The sequence below is a fragment of the Ochotona princeps genome, chromosome 4 (assembly GCF_030435755.1).
Source record: "Ochotona princeps isolate mOchPri1 chromosome 4, mOchPri1.hap1, whole genome shotgun sequence".
Classification (NCBI taxonomy): domain Eukaryota; kingdom Metazoa; phylum Chordata; class Mammalia; order Lagomorpha; family Ochotonidae; genus Ochotona; species Ochotona princeps.
In genome coordinates, this window is record NC_080835.1 from 70,007,103 (window position 1) to 70,023,463 (window position 16,361).

Sequence of the window (16,361 nt, forward strand, 5' to 3'; positions counted from 1 at the left end):
CAGCAGGAAATATTTCCTTGTAAAAAAGACCCATTGAGCATAACATAAAATAAGAAAAAAATGTTGTTTCTATGTTCAAATTCAGACTTTTGGCCCTGTTTTGAGCCTCTTATTTTTAAAATTGATGAGAGATTGTAAGCGGACAGCTTCAGTAGTCAAGAAGTGTAAGGTATCTTCAAAAGCACAAATTAAAAGATGAGAAACCCGATCTTATCAATACGAAACAGGTATTCATAGAATGGAAAACTCAAAATTACCCCTTATGAAGGAGTGCTTTCTCACTTGAGCCAGCAGCAAATTCGAACTGTGACGCTCCCTGACATGCAAGACTGGCAAAACTCTGCAAGCCGGAACATGCTAAATTTGGGCAGAAAATGGGGGGAGGTTTGTGTGGCCCCGCCTCCACCTGGACCACGTGCTTGAGCATCCCCCTATCTGGGGCCTGGCACCGCCCCTCCGCGCATCGTGCACGTGTGCGTCTCTGGCGCAGCTGCGCTTCCGGCCCCTCCACACACGGGAGAGGCCACTTCGCCATCTGCACGACGAGAGAAGGGCACCCGGAGTTCGCAGTCCAGCAGGTCACTCCGGGCCCATGGAGAACGTGCGCGGACGGGCCCGCGTGAGGGCACGAGGCGTCGCCCGCAGCCCCGATGCCGCGGGAGTGGGGCGCATGCAGGCCTTGCTGCAGGTAGGTGGAGAGCTCCCTGCCCCTGTTTCATTCCCTCCTGCCCCTGGGCTAGGCCTGAAGTGTTCTCACTTCTCCCCTCTGCTATCTTAGTTGAGAAAGAGAATCCAGCGAACTAGCCAGCGAAGACAGAAAGATGGGGAGCCCTATGTGTTATTTCCTCCTACTTTCTTGATTTGATTTTAAATTGTCTAGAACAGTTGGTTGTGTCTACATTGCTTGTCTAATAGCCACTGGGCTTGTTAATTCTGTGTGTAAGGAGCTACCATTACCAGTAGGGCTTCTTGCTGGATTTAGGCTGCTGGGTGAAATCGACCCAAACAAGCAATTGTTTGAGTGATGTTACAGATATGTACTCTGAGAATTTGGAGCAAGCCCTTAGGCCAGAAATCCCTCAAATAAATAGTAGCAGGCAGGTAGTGTGCCTTTATTCAATTGAAGCGGTCTTGATTTGGTTCATGGCTTGGCAGGTGAACATAGTTAAATTCTTGGACAAAGGAAAGTAGTTACCGTGGAAGGAGAGAACACTTAATTACTTGTTCCCTCCAGCGGTGATGTGACCAATCCTGGTCCAGAACATCCAGGGAGTGTCGTCCTCTGAGCTGGCAGCTTGGTATATTTCAATGGCCATAAAATCATCTTTGCTGTGTCTCGTTTGTTGGCCTCTGGGCACAGGGACCAGTCTATGCCTTTTCGTACTTCAAGTTTAATGCCACATCTGAGCTCACTACTGAAGTCCAAGTGAGATGAGTGAGGAAAACCATTGCCCAAGGGTTTTGCCCATCAGCACTTGCTTTTCCTAGCTGGTAACTATCTAAAGTCAAGATACAGTTGTTACCTGCTGAGAACTTTTTGATGTGTGACTTAATATCTTGAACTTTTTTGTTCACTTTAGCCTCCAGCTGTTGATCTTAGTGAGAATGAAGCACCCTCCAGCAGCAGCCCTGTGGGAACAAGCCAGGTTTCACAGCACTGTAAGTGTAGCTCTGGCTATTTCATTTAGTGATGGGAATGGGAGTGATGTTCTGGGACCCCGCAGGAGCCAGCTCACTGCCTTGGCGACTGTATTTCCTTTTCTGTAGGATCTTTCTTTGTTGTGTTCCTCTAGGACTGTCTAAGTCCAGTAAGCTGCTTGGTGGATGGGAATCCACAGTCATCAGAAAGCCGGGTTTTCTGATTGTTTCCATCCCTTGGGAAAAATTTAAAATATTTCAGAGATCCTCATTGTATACAAATGCAGTGCCATTCCCTTATCAGAATGGGAGCAAACAGACACCATGCACTAGGGTTCTCATGGTCTTTCCTCTCCTGGGGTAGACATCATCATGATTTGCTGGTAGCTGTCTTCCCTACCCGGACAGGGGTACTCGTACGCACTGTTCCCAGTAGCCACTGGTGTGCAGTTTCAGTTGGCACTTCCACTCCATGTACATTTGTCTCTCATTGCTCATTGAGCTACATGGCTCCAGGACTCCCAAGGGGTGCTCACATCTGGAAATGTTCACGTCCCTTGCATCGTATGGTGGAGCATGTGTGTGGGAGTCATGCGGCACATCATCTCTGGAATACATACCTTACCTAATACTGAGTAAATGGTATGTAAATAGTTGTATGTACTGTGTTTAGGAATGATAACAAGAACAAAAAGCAAATCCATGTTTAGTAAGGGCATAGTTTTTTTTCCTCCCAAGTATTTGCCCTCCAGGGCTGCAGTTGGTTGAGTCCCTGAATGTAGAACCCTTGGGATCCTGAGAGCTGTCTTAGTTTATTCAGGTTGCCATAGCACTATGACGGACACAGATGAGCTGGCTCGTCTCAGAGTTCTGAGGGCTCGCAGTCTGAGATGAACATGATGGCAGGGTTGGTTTCTTCTAGAGCTACTCCTGGCGTGTAGATGACTGTCTTCTCCTTGCGTTAACCTGATTCGTCTTCAGTGTGTTTCTGTGACGTCAGTCATGTTGGACCACCTTCGTGAGGCCACTTTAGCTTAGTCACCTCTTGAAGGACTCTGCCTTCAGGTACAGCCACATTCTGAAGTATTGGATGTTAATAAAATTTTAATAGAAGAATTCTGGAGGGGCCCGGGGCTGCTCCTGACCCAAGATGAAACCCGTTAGCATCATTTTGTCCTGACCATGAGATGAACTGATTGATTTTTGATGAATTTGTAGGGATAAGCACTTAGATTCTGCCACATGTTCCTTGCATTGGCTTCCTAGCCCTGTCCACGTAGCCCCTGTAGTTTGAATTCGTGCAAATGCATGTGCTGTGTGTCAGCACAGGAGCTCAGTTCTAAGAAGCAGTGGAGTCCAGGCCAGCTCTGTCACCATCATTCAAGCATTATTCCAGTTTAAGGAATGTCTTTCCAGGTCTGCTGCACAGTTTTGCGAGTAGCAAATGATGAAAACCACCTCACCCTTTAGGGAAGATTGAATGTTTACTTATTTAGATTGTGGTAAAATATATACATAAATATGTAATTTGACAATTTTGAAGGTATAGATAGCCTGAGTATATTAATATTGTTGGACAGCTGTCATCCCCATCCATCTCCACATTTTTTTTATTAACTTGTGAATAACCCTGTATTAGTGAAAAAATACTTCTTCCCACCAAGTCACTGGAAGCCACTGTTCTATGGTAGCTTGAAGTTTTAGAAATTGCTCAATGTTTTTGAAACCAAAGATGATGGTTTTTTTCAAGCTACAAAGATATGGACAGTAAAGTGAGAGTAACAGAATGTTTTGAAGTAAAAAACAGACAAACAAACAAAAAACTTTTGTGAGTTTTCCTGGAAGATCCAGATTTTAGTATCAGGTATGTAGATAACAGTTTTGAGAGGTGGCAATGCCGTTTGGGACAGTTTCATATTGTGACTGAGTAAAGCTCGGTGGAGAAATCAGAGTCCAAGAGCCATAACACTATTAGTCATTTTGCTTTGCAGTCGTAGTCCATATTTTTATATTTTAAAGTTATTTTCAAGGTGTCAAAGTTGCATCCCAAGAAGCCAGTGTTTTCTGTTTGTTTTTAAACAGAAAATACTAATTTGGAAACAAATTTCAATGTACGTGTTTTCTGTGAACTAGCGGTAAACAATAGGCTTCACGGTGAGATACCAGCATTTGTTCTCGTGGGAAATGATCTGGCATTCAAACTCATGGCCATGTTAGGGGCAGCTTCCCTTTTCACTGGGAAAGGTGAGAGACTCGGCCCCCTCAGTGCAGAAGCTGGTGTGCACAGTCCTCGTCTAACTTCCGGTGTCACCCTAGAGCTAAAGGAGCGAGAGCTGCCTCAGTCACACATGTGGACTGGGAAGAACCAGGTCTCCCTCCAGGTCTGTTAACTTCCAGCCAAACATTCTGTGTTTTCCACACAGTTTTCTGTTTCTAGATTGAAGACTTCAGTGCAGCCATGGGTATTTTGGGCAGCGTGGGTATGTTTGATTAAATACCACAAGAACCCCGCTGTTGGCTGTAGGTGTGTTTGGGGGACACTAGTTATAAACAGCATCACTGGAATGAAGTCTGAGGCATTATTGTGTTCTCCTCACACTTTGGCAGATACCGGAGCTACTCCTTCTGGGGATGTGGAAAGGAGTGTGAGGATCAGACGGGACTTTGTGGATTTGGAAATCTGTACCAGAGAAAAATTGGCACACGTGCGAGAGTGTAAAACAGGTACCAACTTCAGGTTCCTTACTTTTTTATGATGTAACCAGACTTTGTTTAAGAGATTTCGTTTTTTGGGTCCCATGTTTAGCAGCTGTGTACAGAACATCTGTGTTCAGCACACTGTGCAGATACTGTTCTTGTTATCCCTGATTCCCTCTTTTATTAGTAGAAGCAATACATATTCCCCACAACTCAGTTGTAGAAGAGATTTAAAAAAATTGTTTTGGATGATGTTCACGTAGTTGATTAGAATGGGATAAGTCCAGGACTAGGGGTAACTGGGGGTGATCATTGTTTGCACATATTCTTTTACTTTTTCCTGTATCTGGGATAAGAGGAGAGATAAGGGAAGAAGCTGCACCCAGCCTCCCAACCACTTCAGTACTGGGGCTTGGAGACTGGCCACCTGATGTCATCCCAGGATCCCTGATGTGGAGCATGCTCCAAGATTCTGCTCAAGCGGTTTCGATAGTTCTGAAATGCTATCCATCTCGCCCATGAGAAAATCCTTCCAAGATCCATTGGCTGACATAGTACACCTTAGAATCTCCATTCACCGAGAAATTTGCTGTTAAACTTTACTGGGTTGGTTGACCAATTTGTTCTGTCCTCCTTCCTCTGCTATGATACCAGATGTCCTCTGCAGGCCCCAATGGGTGGCTATATTCTTTTTGTGCATCTGGGCATGCTGCCCACTGCTCCATCTTAGCCACTGAGGAAGCCCAGTTCTGACATACACACTCCATAGTTAGACCACAGATCCTACAATTCTCCCCATGGTTGGAGTTCTGAGTCCATAGCTTTAGTTGGAATGATCCCCAAAGATACCTCTTCTGAGGTGTTCCCAGACCTGACTCTTGTGTGGTGCTTGCCATCCTGTCCACTACAACTCAGCCCTCACATACATCAGCAGGAGCTACAGCCCAGCAGAGCAACCCATATTAGCCCCCACTAGGCCCGCCCCAAGCCCTGGTTCCTGTGCTTGCAAGTATGTGCAACCAACTGACACAATTTGTCCCACATCCTATTCTAGCAACATCAATGTGTACTGAAGCCTAGCTCAACCCAATCAACCCCACTATCCAGCCCACACACGTGCTGGCAGGTGACAGCACCTGTCTAGCCAGGCCCTCCCCCAGCCCTGGTTCTCATGCTCATTAGTGGGAGTTGTAACCCATCAGAGAGGTGCCCACAGTTTCCCTAGTGGGCCCACTCCCTGTACTGGAGCTTACACAATCCAGGTGGTTCTGCAGTCTAGCTTGACAGGGCTTGCCCCTGGTTCCCAATGCTTGCCAGCTGATGCTGAGGCAAAGCTCAACCAGTCTGCACTTATTCTGGCTCATGCCTGCTCAGTGGATACAGTTGGTCAACCCAGCCTTGCTCTGCCGCTAACCCAGCTCACATGTAAGTCAGAAGATTACATTGTAGCCCTGCACAGCCTGGTCTACCCCCAGTTCCAGTTCGCACACTCACCAGTAGGAGTGGTGCCCCAGGAGGAGAGCACCCCTGTGGTGCCCCTACTGGGTTTGCACTTCCCCACACCAGGTCTCACATGTGCTGGGGGTGCTGAAGCAAGTCTGGCATAGCCTCTTTCAACTCGGCATTTGCCGGCCAAGTGCTATAGTCTGGCTCGATCCAGTCTGCACCCTGTTCCAGCTCGTGCTGGTGGGTGCAGCTGCCCAACCAGGGCCAGCCAGCCCCCACTTCCAGCCTTTATGTGAAATGGCTGGTGTTGTGGCCTGACTAACCCTGTCCTGCACCTTGTCCTGATTCTCAGATCTGCCAGTGGGTGTTATGAATTGATCCAGCCTGGTCTGCTCCCAGATCTAATTCAAATGCATGTTAGCAGGTACCATAACCTGGTCTGGTCTGGGCTGTTCTTTTCCTTGGTTCTTGCATTCACCTGTAGGGGCTGTGTCCGACCAAACAAAGCAATTCCATAGGCTCTACTGTCAGGTCTCCTCCCAGTGGCAGATCTCATGTACACCAATGGGTCCTTAATCCACCTCATGTCCTGGCAGGAACAGTGACTTTACCCAACCAGCCCACATTCCCGTTCTTACTGTTGCGTACTACAGCCCAGTCATACCTGGTACATACCTAGACACAGCTCTCACATGACTTAGTGGATCCCAAGGCCTATCCCAGCCTATTTTACACCCTACCTGGCTCTCATAATCACCAGTGGGTGCTGGAGTCTGTCGCAGTCCAGCAGACCCCAGATCCAGTCTACACCCATGCTGAGGGACACTGCAGCCGTATCCAGCCTGGATTGCTCTTATTGCTCTCATGCACATCGTTGGGAACCACAACCTAGCTGTGACATCCCCTTAGCTCCCTATCCAGGCCTGTTCCCAGCCATAGGTCTTGTGCATGCCAGTAGTTCCTCTGGCCCAGCTTGGCATAACCCATCCCTAGTCTTGGCCTTTGCCATCAGATACTGATGCCTGGCCTGACCTGTGATTGGTCCCAACTGTTGCTGACAGGTGCTGTAGCACAACCCTGCCCAGTCTGCTCTCATCTCTAGCTCATTCTAATTGATAGGTGTGATAGCCTAGCCACACATGACCTACACTCCAGCCTGGCTCCCTCACATGCCAGTGGGTTAAGGTTGCCTCATTCCTGCCTGGTCAGCCCCACTGCAGAACCAACCCACACACTTAATGACTGGTGGAGCTACCTTGCCTGGCCTGCCCAACACTCTGGCCTGAATCACACGCTTAGCAGTGGGAGCTACAGCCCAGCAGGGGAGTTTTCTAAGCTCCCCCACTAGGCCCACTCCCAGATCTCACATGTGCCAGCGGGTGCTAAGCCTTTACCTGGCATAGTCTGTCCCCTACCATGCCTTTGTATGAGCTGATGAATGTTGCAGCCCAGCCTGTCCCACACCCCATTCTTGGGTGCACCTGCAGGTACTGAAGCCTGGACCAGCCAGGCCTGTTCCCAACCCCAGTACCCATGAGTGTCAGACAATTCCATGGTCATGCCTTGCTTAGCATGTTACCACCCCCAACTCATAAATAAACCAGGAAAAATTGCAGTTCCATATATGTGGGCCCACATATCCCCCTCAGAATCTGCCCCAGTCCTGATTCTCTTGTGTGCTGGTTAGTGTCATGTCCCAGCCTAACATTAACCAGTCCCCTGTTCGGACTGTCATTGGCAGGTACTGTGATTAAGCCCTGTCAGGTAGATCCCCAGCCCTAGCTATAGTGTGTGTCCATGTGTGGTAGTCAGCAGTGATCCATGCTAACTAGCCCAGCTCAGGTCTCCCACGTGGGCTGGTGCATCGGTCTGATCCATATATGTCTTCCAGGTTCCTCCCTCTAAATTGCTGGGTTTCAGTTCCCTTGCTTACTTACAGGTACAGTGGCCTTGTCAATGGAGTCCCTCAAAAGTTGTTCCTTACCTACAATATATTCCCTCAGTGGTCTTTCTTCCCACACATCCTCTTACCCATTTCCCTGACCAATCCACAGTCTCTGCATCCAAGAGTGAATGAGTTCCTCAGCCCAGCCTTCCTAAGCCCAGTCTTCTGGTAGTGTGGTGTGCTGCCCAGGAGCTCTGCCCTCCTACTAGGGTCCCAAGCTCCTGGCACATGTGCTGACCTGAGACCTTACCCATCTGCTCTCCTAGGATCCAAGCCTATTCAAAGTTCCCCAAGCCCAGTCCACCAGCACCCTAGACCAACATGCTAACCTAGGACTCTCCCTTCTCCTTCCCCTACCCAGCCTGGGACTAAACACATGGGAAAATCACCAGGCTGGTTCTGCCTGCCTGGATGTGAATCCCTAGGTTCCCACATACCCCTGCCTGCGTCATCCCCCAGGCTCCCTGCAGGCCCACCAGCGCAAAGGCACCTGACTTGGTGCTGCAGCAAAGTGCCAGAAAAGATTTTCTTTATACACTTTGGGGAGGAGGCTAAATGATGGTGCTTGTTTTTCCGAACTTTCATCTTTTATCAAGAGCAGCAAACTTCCTGGACTTTCAGCTGTACAAAGAAAGATGTGGCCTATTGTGGGGACCCATATTTTGTGAGAAGCAGGTGTAGTTTCCACTGGATTCCCAAGATGCCATTTGGCTCCCTCCCCAAAATTAAGATTCACTGAATTATATTGGTGTCTTGCTTTTTCTCCGTCCCTCCTTTCCTTGCAAGAGAGGGAGAGATGAGAGATCTTCCATTTGCCACTCCATTCCACACATGGCTGCAACAGTTGGGTCTGGACCAGGCCAAAGCCAGCATCCTGTTACTCCATCTGGTTATCCCATGGGGGTGACAGGGTACCAAGCACCAGGCCATCTTCTGTTTTCTTAGGCTCATGAATAGGGAGCTGGATCAGATGTCGAGAAGCCATGACTCAGATTGACACTCCTGTTGGATGCTGGTGTTGTGGATGGCAACTCAGCCTCTATACCACAAACCAGCCCCACACCATTGCTTTTAACTTTTTCTTTTAATCTGGCAGTAAAGTTAAAAATAGGTATTTGGGGGCAGGGAAGTGGGGTTTCAAGAAGTTCCTGGAACAATGCTTTGTGCTAGTCTTAGCCAGCCACACTTTGTCTTGTTCCTGATCCTTTCATTAAACATCCTTTCATTCACCTCACTTGCTTTCCCTTGCCATACCAAGGGGCCTGTTGCTGCACAGGTGACCTCAGAGGGTCTTGCCACCTCTGACATTCTAACTTCAACCCTCTGTCCATTTAGATGAGCAACTAAAATATGTTGCCATTTCCTCAGCATTTGGGAGAACAAAGAAAGCTTTTCTTTAAATAGCACAGGGTGGAGCTGACAAGGTGAATGTTTACATATAGGTTTTCTTCCCCTCTGCCTTAGGGACACATGTCCCCATGTCATCCGTAATGCAAGTGAAATAAAATCTATTTCATATTCTTTTCTGTAAGCCAAAACTTGGACGATTCTATGTCAGGAGGGCTGGAAACATCCACCTGTCTTCCTTCCCTCTCCCTCCATACCCTGTGCTTCTGTCCTGGGGGGGCCTCATGTTATCCTGGGCTCTGACCTACTATGTCATGGCTCTCTCTGATTTTTTTCCTGAAGACTTTGAAGATGTGAATAAGTTTCTGTGGAAAAGAGGAACTCCTGGAAGCACCTGGGGCCTCCATGTGCTGTCACAAACTAGAAGCCCGGAAGCCTATTTTCACACAGGAAAAATGCCCTTCCTGCCTCTCCCTGCAGCCCTCCCCTCCATGTTTGCGGTCCAGCCACTGCTTAGTCATTTTCAGATTTTTGACAACATGGTTAATTCTTGGTTATCTGAGTCTTCAAAAGCTTGGGGCTGCATTCACCTAACAACTGGACAGTTCCTTGATAAACTGAGAGCAGTGTAGTTTCAGAGCAGTAACTGCAAACATTACTTGAGTGGATTTGAACTGCAGAGAATGGAAGCTAAAAGGCAGGCTTGGAAGGGGAGTTAAGTTCAGATGCTCCTCTTCTCCCAGTGGCAAGAATGATGCTATTGGTTTTTATTTCTCCTGTGAGGACAGCTTTAAACATGGATCCATTTCAACTCCCATCAGTGTTATCTAACTCCCTGTTAATCTGAAACAAAACTCTTTGTTTTATACACAACGGTGCATATGCAGATAGAGTTGAAGTGATGTGACTAATATTGACACATTCTTATTTTTTTCCTGAAAATAATATTTTTTTTATGTGTCTTCTTCAGGTTCCAGTGGAATTCCTGTGAAACTGGTTACAAATCTCTTTGGTTTAGATTTGCCCCAGGACTGGCAGCTATACCAGTACCATGTGACATATACTCCAGAGTTAGCATCTAGAAGGCTGAGAATTGCTCTGCTTTATGGTCATCATGAGCTTTCCAAGAAAGCGAAAGCATTTGATGGCACTATTCTTTTTTTGTCACAAAGGCTACAAGAAAAGGTAGAGTGTAGCTGACGTTCTATTTATATATGTGTTGTGCAAATATATGTGCATACCCACATTTACATAAAATTTTAAAACATGAGATTATTTTTCTGATAAGTGGAAGAAGTACTTCACTTGGGATTCCTCTTTCCTGTTCCATGCTTAGGAGCTAAAAGACATCCTAATGTAGGCTTCACCTGTAGTTGACTTCTTAATTAAGAACCGAAGAGTCTGACATTTAAAAATAAGAGCTGAAGTGGTCTTTACACAAGCGTCTTTTTAAAACTTCTCCCCAAATAGGCAAGACTAGAAAGCACCATGTGGTCTGTGGCTTCAGAACTTTAACTTTCTGCTTCATTTGCTTCTGCATTAATTGTTCCAGTGCATCCCAATGGTGACACACTAATCTTTGGTTCTGAAACTGTCATTAATTTCATGACATCATATGAAATTGGAGTTACTAAGATCTGTTTTAAGGGCATTTTAAAAATCTAGTGATTGGAAATGCAAATTGAATGTCTTATATGTCTTTAACCATAGTTTTACACTTTAAATATTTTCAGTCCTTAAATGAAGGTTCTGGTTTTGATGTTTTTGTCATATGCTTCATTCTAAAACAGTATAAAAATTATTACATGCAAAACAGGTAAGAAAATTGAATTAGATTGTTGGATTAAAATGTTTGGCTTCCCCCACAGAAAGTTTAATTCTTACTTTAGCCTTTCAGACTGTGTGATGCCAGTAGCATAGATTCAAATTTCTAGACTACAGGTAACTCAGTTTTCTTAAGAAATGCATTTCTAAGCTCTCTTAGGGTTTTTATTCTTTTATGATCCTTGAGGTTTATAAAAGCTACTTAAGTGATTATTTTATCTGGATATAGAACTTTAAAATTATACCTCGTGGCGCAGTGGAATGGTTTAGAAAATATGCATCTGTGTTCCTTCAGTACTTTGTCTGGGAGGCAGGTTTTGATTGCACGCCAATGTAGCATCCTCACTCTTAAATGGTGTGTCTTAGGTATACAGTTAGCATCAAAGATCATCTTGTTTATGTAGATCCATCTGTACTGATAGTTTAGAAGCTTGGATGTGCTAAAAATTATTTTACGTCATCCTTGAATGGTTCAGGTTACTTCAGTTGTGCTTAACCAAATGAGAAATTTTACTCTACAGATGGTAGGACAAGCTAATACTATTCATTCCTCTTTCAAAATGAGCATGTAATATGTGTCAAACACCTTTTTGTTGCTGAGAGCAGAATCTTACAAGGAGACTAGTGAGAAAATACTCTGTAGAAACCATTGTGGGGTAAATCAGGTTAGTTGATTTCGTGCTAGGCTTAAACAGAGGAGTATTGTTTTGTTCCTTATCAACAGGTAACCTGCCATCCAGTTACAGTGAGAAACAGACTGACCTGCTGTTCTCATCTTTTGATGTGGTTCTCAACAGATACCAAGGCTTGAGCCTCACCTTGTCAGTCCCACAGAACTTATTCTGATTGAAAGAGCTCCTCCACTAATTCATCCATTGCACTCCCCAATGGTTTGCTTCTAGAAGTTCTATTCAGTTACTTCTCAGCCTTCCACTAATTTCCAGACCCCCATCTGTGCACCTGCAGTTGCTAGCCCTGTTCACGTCTGTTTACATTGTCATGCTATAAAGAACCCTGTGCATACTCAGTGGGGTGTTGCCATCATGGAGGAAATACAGAGAAATAAAAGAGGTCTCTTCTGAAGAAAGTTTTCATTTTGTACCAAAATTATTTACAAATATGCACAGTTTAAGTTAGAATGAGTAAATGTCTTAGTAACCAGTAGTGTTTTCATTATGCCAGAAAATACTGAGTACTCACTGGGTGTTAAATACAGTGCTTGGGTTATTTTCTCTGGTTAGCCCTAGCACCTGCCCTTCAGATTAGCAACTGGTACTATGCTATGATGATGCCTGTTAGATTACCGTTATCAATCTCTTACTGCTAGGATCTTTTTTGAAAAACAGATTATTTATTTTAATTTGAAAGTCAGATTGTATATAGAGAAAGAGCTAGAAAGAAGTCTTCCATCCTCTGGTTCACCTCCCAAATGGCTGTAATGGCCAGGGCTGGGATGATCCAAAGCTGGGAGCCAGGAGTTTCTTCTGGGTCTCCTATTTGGGGACAGGGGCCCAAGGACTTGGACATCCTCTGCTGCTTTTCCAGGTCATAGACAGAAAGCTGAATGGGAAATGGAACAGCTGGAACACAGACCAGCACCCAGTGGGGTGCTGATGCTGTAGGCAGAGGATTAGCCTGAAAGCTGTCACACCAGCCCCTCTGATACGCTCTTTATAGCATGACTTCACTGAATCCTCCCACCATCCATGGAACTTTTGAGAGGCTAAAGACCCTGCTCCAAGTCATCATGCAGATCTTGGTAAAAGACAATTAAGATAGCAAGACACTTTCTGGGAGACTGATAATTAGCTTTTTGAGTGGAATTTGAATCAGTGAAATGGACAATGGAGAATTGGGAGTTTCTGAGCAGAAGGAGGAAAGATAAAGTGACTGGAAGCATGGGATATATTTTGGAAAATTTAGTTGTTCAGATTCATCCAGGAAGCTATGGAAATTGTGGCCCCAGTGATAGGCAGAACATTAAATGCCCTGCTGAAGAACAGAGCTTGTCCTCTGTAGACCACTGTAGACTTACCAGTGAGTTTCCGCAGAGCCGTGTTGAATTACAGTTACTTTGATCATGTCTTGCTAAGTGGTTTGCCCAAAGATGTGGGAAAATGAATATAATGCCATGTGAATAACCTGGGTAGGATGTCAGATGGCCTTGAACAGAGACACAGAAGTGCCACTGTTCCTTAAACTTTCCTTAGAGCATGTACTGTAAATGAGGATATGATTAATGCATTATCTCATTTGATCTTCACAACTCTTGACTTAAACTGGGCTTACTTCCACTGTCAAGACAGCAGAAAATCTTAATACTTGGTTCCTAGCTTGGACTCTGGGAAGACACAAAGGGCCAGTCTGCCCAGTTCCACATCCTTTACTCTTAAGCCCTGTGGTAACTAATACTGGAACAATTGAAACAGATTAGAGACACTGCATGGGGTAGCAGGACCAACACTTGCCAGCACGTTAGATGATGCAATGAAGGGTAGGAGTGAAAGCTGACTGTGACTTAGGAGCCTGGGTCCTGGAAGGGGAAGGGACTGTCCGAGAGCAGATGGTGGGAAACAACTAAGGAGCTAGTGTTGGTGGGACCGTGAGGGGCCAGCTGAGTGACTGTTGGAAATGCACTTCCTGAGCCCATCCACTGTCACCCGTCTGAGTTCAATACATTGTCCTGAATCCCTGTAGCAGTTTGAGAGCTGTGCACCCCTCCTGCCTGCCAGGCTTGCTCCATGTTGATGGGCCCTAACCTGGCCACTGCCTCTGGCTTGTGTACTGTTGTATCTGCAGCAAGAAGCAATTTCAGTGAATGTTTCCATGTCCTGTGAAAGGCCCACTTTCTCAGCGTTTCCATGTAACGTCTGAGGTATATAAATGCTTGCTAGTGAATTGGCTTTTAAAATTCTTTTCCCTTTTGGAAGACCCTGGATCATTGATCGGTCCTTATTGACTGATTTTGTACATGCTTTAACTTCAGAAACCTGTCCTGAATCCTGTCTGGTCCGAGAAGCTTTTAAATGTAGGGGAGCTATAGCGGAAACATTCCAGCCAGACCCTCGTGATGGGCGCTAGATTCCTACAGATGTCTCTAGACCTCGCAAACATGTTTCTTGTTTCTCACTTCCACCACATCCTACCTTCTTCCCTGGTGTTTCTTTGCCCTTGTATCTGTCCCTTGTAGCTGTCCGTGTGTCTTTCTTCTTCTGTTCTCCATTTTTGTGCTTTTGGAATAAACTTTTAACAGACTTTGTCCTGGGATATGAACTTGAGTAGGGCAGAAGACTTCACTAGCCAGCTTCAGGAACACTATGAACCTTCTGAAAATTGCTGCACTGCACTGGGCTGTGGCCCACACATGTGAAGTTTTCTTGTGAGACTATCTTTAATTTCTGTTAACCTTTCAAGGTAATTTGTGAACCATCTTCCTCCTATTTCTTGCTCATGTCAAAAAACAAAAAATAACAAAAATTAGAAGCCACTGCCCTGAATTTCTTTTGGGGTCAGATTTTTGAACCATGAGTTAGATCTGTTTCTCGTATAAGAATTTAAAGAGGTATGTTGCCTGTTTAGGATTAGCAAGCTGCAGGGGTTGGGGGCAGGGGAACGATACTCAAAACGTGCTGATTCGATTATTATTCATATACTAATAGCTGCAATTTTATTTGTGTTAATGCACAATAAATTATGATGACTTTAGAACAGTTAAAATTTTGCATACTCAGGGCTAAGTCGGAGAGTGTATATATTCAGTGCTCATTTTCCCAGGTCACAGAATTAACGAGTGAAACTCAAAGAGGCGAGACTGTGAAGATGACTATCATTCTGACCAGGAAGCTGCCACCAAGCTCCCCTGTGAGCATTCAGGTCTTCAATATCATCTTCAAAAAGTAAGATGCCTTGAATGCAAATGTGATGTGGGCTGACGATGCACAAAACCTGGGTGTGAACACAGTCAGACCTGTTGTAGGTTGTGTGTCAGCAAATGTGCTACTTGGGGGACAGTTTTTCATGTGCTCTCTTGTGATAATGTGCAACACGATTTTTTCAGACTCTTACTGGCACAAGCCATTGTCAGCCAGGATTACCAAGTTCAGACCAGAAAGCCAAGGTCATTGACAGAATCACTGGCTGTGCTCAGCGTGCTCCTTTTCTATTTCTCCTTTTCCTTCCCCTCTCAGCCCCTACTGAGAATTCACTGTGTTTGACTTAGTAAACAGAAGACTTTGTTTATCTCCCAGATGATTGTGTGTCTAAAAGGCTGGCACTGTCTGCTTTCTTGCCTGGCTGCAGCCCTCAGGTCCCTTTCTGACGCCGTGAATGTATGTGGGGCCGAAGCAAGGTGACAGCAAAGGCTTTCAGACTTCTTCAGACCCAATCCAAGGACCCCATTTTCAGAGTTGCCTTGTGGGTAGAATGGAGCATGATCCCATGCAGATTCTCTGACTCTTTTCAAGCCCAGTAAACAGTTGCTTGGGTGGGCCTGAAAATGCACTGCTTTGGACAGCATCTCAGGTAATGCATGGGCACACCAAAGCTTGAGAATCAGCTTTGCATGCTATGCTGTGGTCATAACAATGCTTTGCTCTAAAGCCTTAGATGCCAGGGCTGGTGTTTAGGCATAGCATTTAAAGTTGCTGCCTTCATCCCCTATGGACACCAGTATCAACTACTCCCTGTCCAGCTCCCTGCTAGTGAGCCTGAGAAAAGTAGCAGAAGGTGACCCTAATGTTTGGGCCCTTGCCATACCACATGGGAGAACTAGGTCAAACTCTTGGCTTTTGGCTTCAGCCTGGCGCAGTGCTGGCAATTAGCAGTCATCTGGGGAGTGAATCAGGCAATGAAAGATGGATCTTGATCTCTCTCTTATTCTCCCTGTCTCTCTTACTCTCATTCTTACTCTCTTACTCTCTCTGTTCCTCTTACTGTCATTCTTACTCTGATTCTCACTCTGACTTTGAAAATATATAAATAAATCTTTTAAAATTGAAATGCTCTGCTGCTTGCCCTACGCTCAGCAGTAGTCTCTAGAGGTCTCGGGGGGGGGGGGGGCACGTAGAGGAACTTCGTTTCAGCAGATACACTGGTTTCTAACTAGAGTCAGCAGTCTCATCCAGTATTGCATTGCTTAATGCCCCAGTGCACCTAGGCTGTTTGCAAGGTGCTTCCGTGGCTGAGCTCATTCTGTTGGGTTTTGACTGACTTGCGTGAGCCTCACAGAAGCACCATAAGGCAGTTACATTAACTTCCCCACTTCACAGTGGGGACTGGGGCTCAGTGACAGTGGGGGCCAGAATCAAAGTTGAATCCCATTTACTGACTGGAAAACACTCTGTATTCTCCCCATGCCAGCAATGTCTCAGATTTCCAAGGTGATCAGGCTGTGTTCCTGAAGAGGCATTTGTGGTTATTTGGCAGAACCTGGGACCTTAGCAGTGTCATTAGAAGCAACCTCCTT

General features: G+C 45.7%; 1 protein-coding gene across 1 annotated transcript in view; it reads left to right on the forward strand.

The window, feature by feature from the left end:
* Positions 1–486: 486 nt before the first annotated feature.
* Positions 487–16,361, forward strand: part of PIWIL4 (piwi like RNA-mediated gene silencing 4) — a 40,808-nt gene continuing 24,933 nt past the window's right edge. Inside the window, exons 1-5 of the mRNA XM_058663741.1 lie at positions 487–688; positions 1,581–1,659; positions 4,246–4,362; positions 10,044–10,258; positions 14,672–14,793. Coding sequence (XP_058519724.1) covers positions 593–688; positions 1,581–1,659; positions 4,246–4,362; positions 10,044–10,258; positions 14,672–14,793 — 629 coding nt within the window. The 5' untranslated portion in view covers positions 487–592. The remainder of the gene's footprint in view (positions 689–1,580; positions 1,660–4,245; positions 4,363–10,043; positions 10,259–14,671; positions 14,794–16,361) is intronic.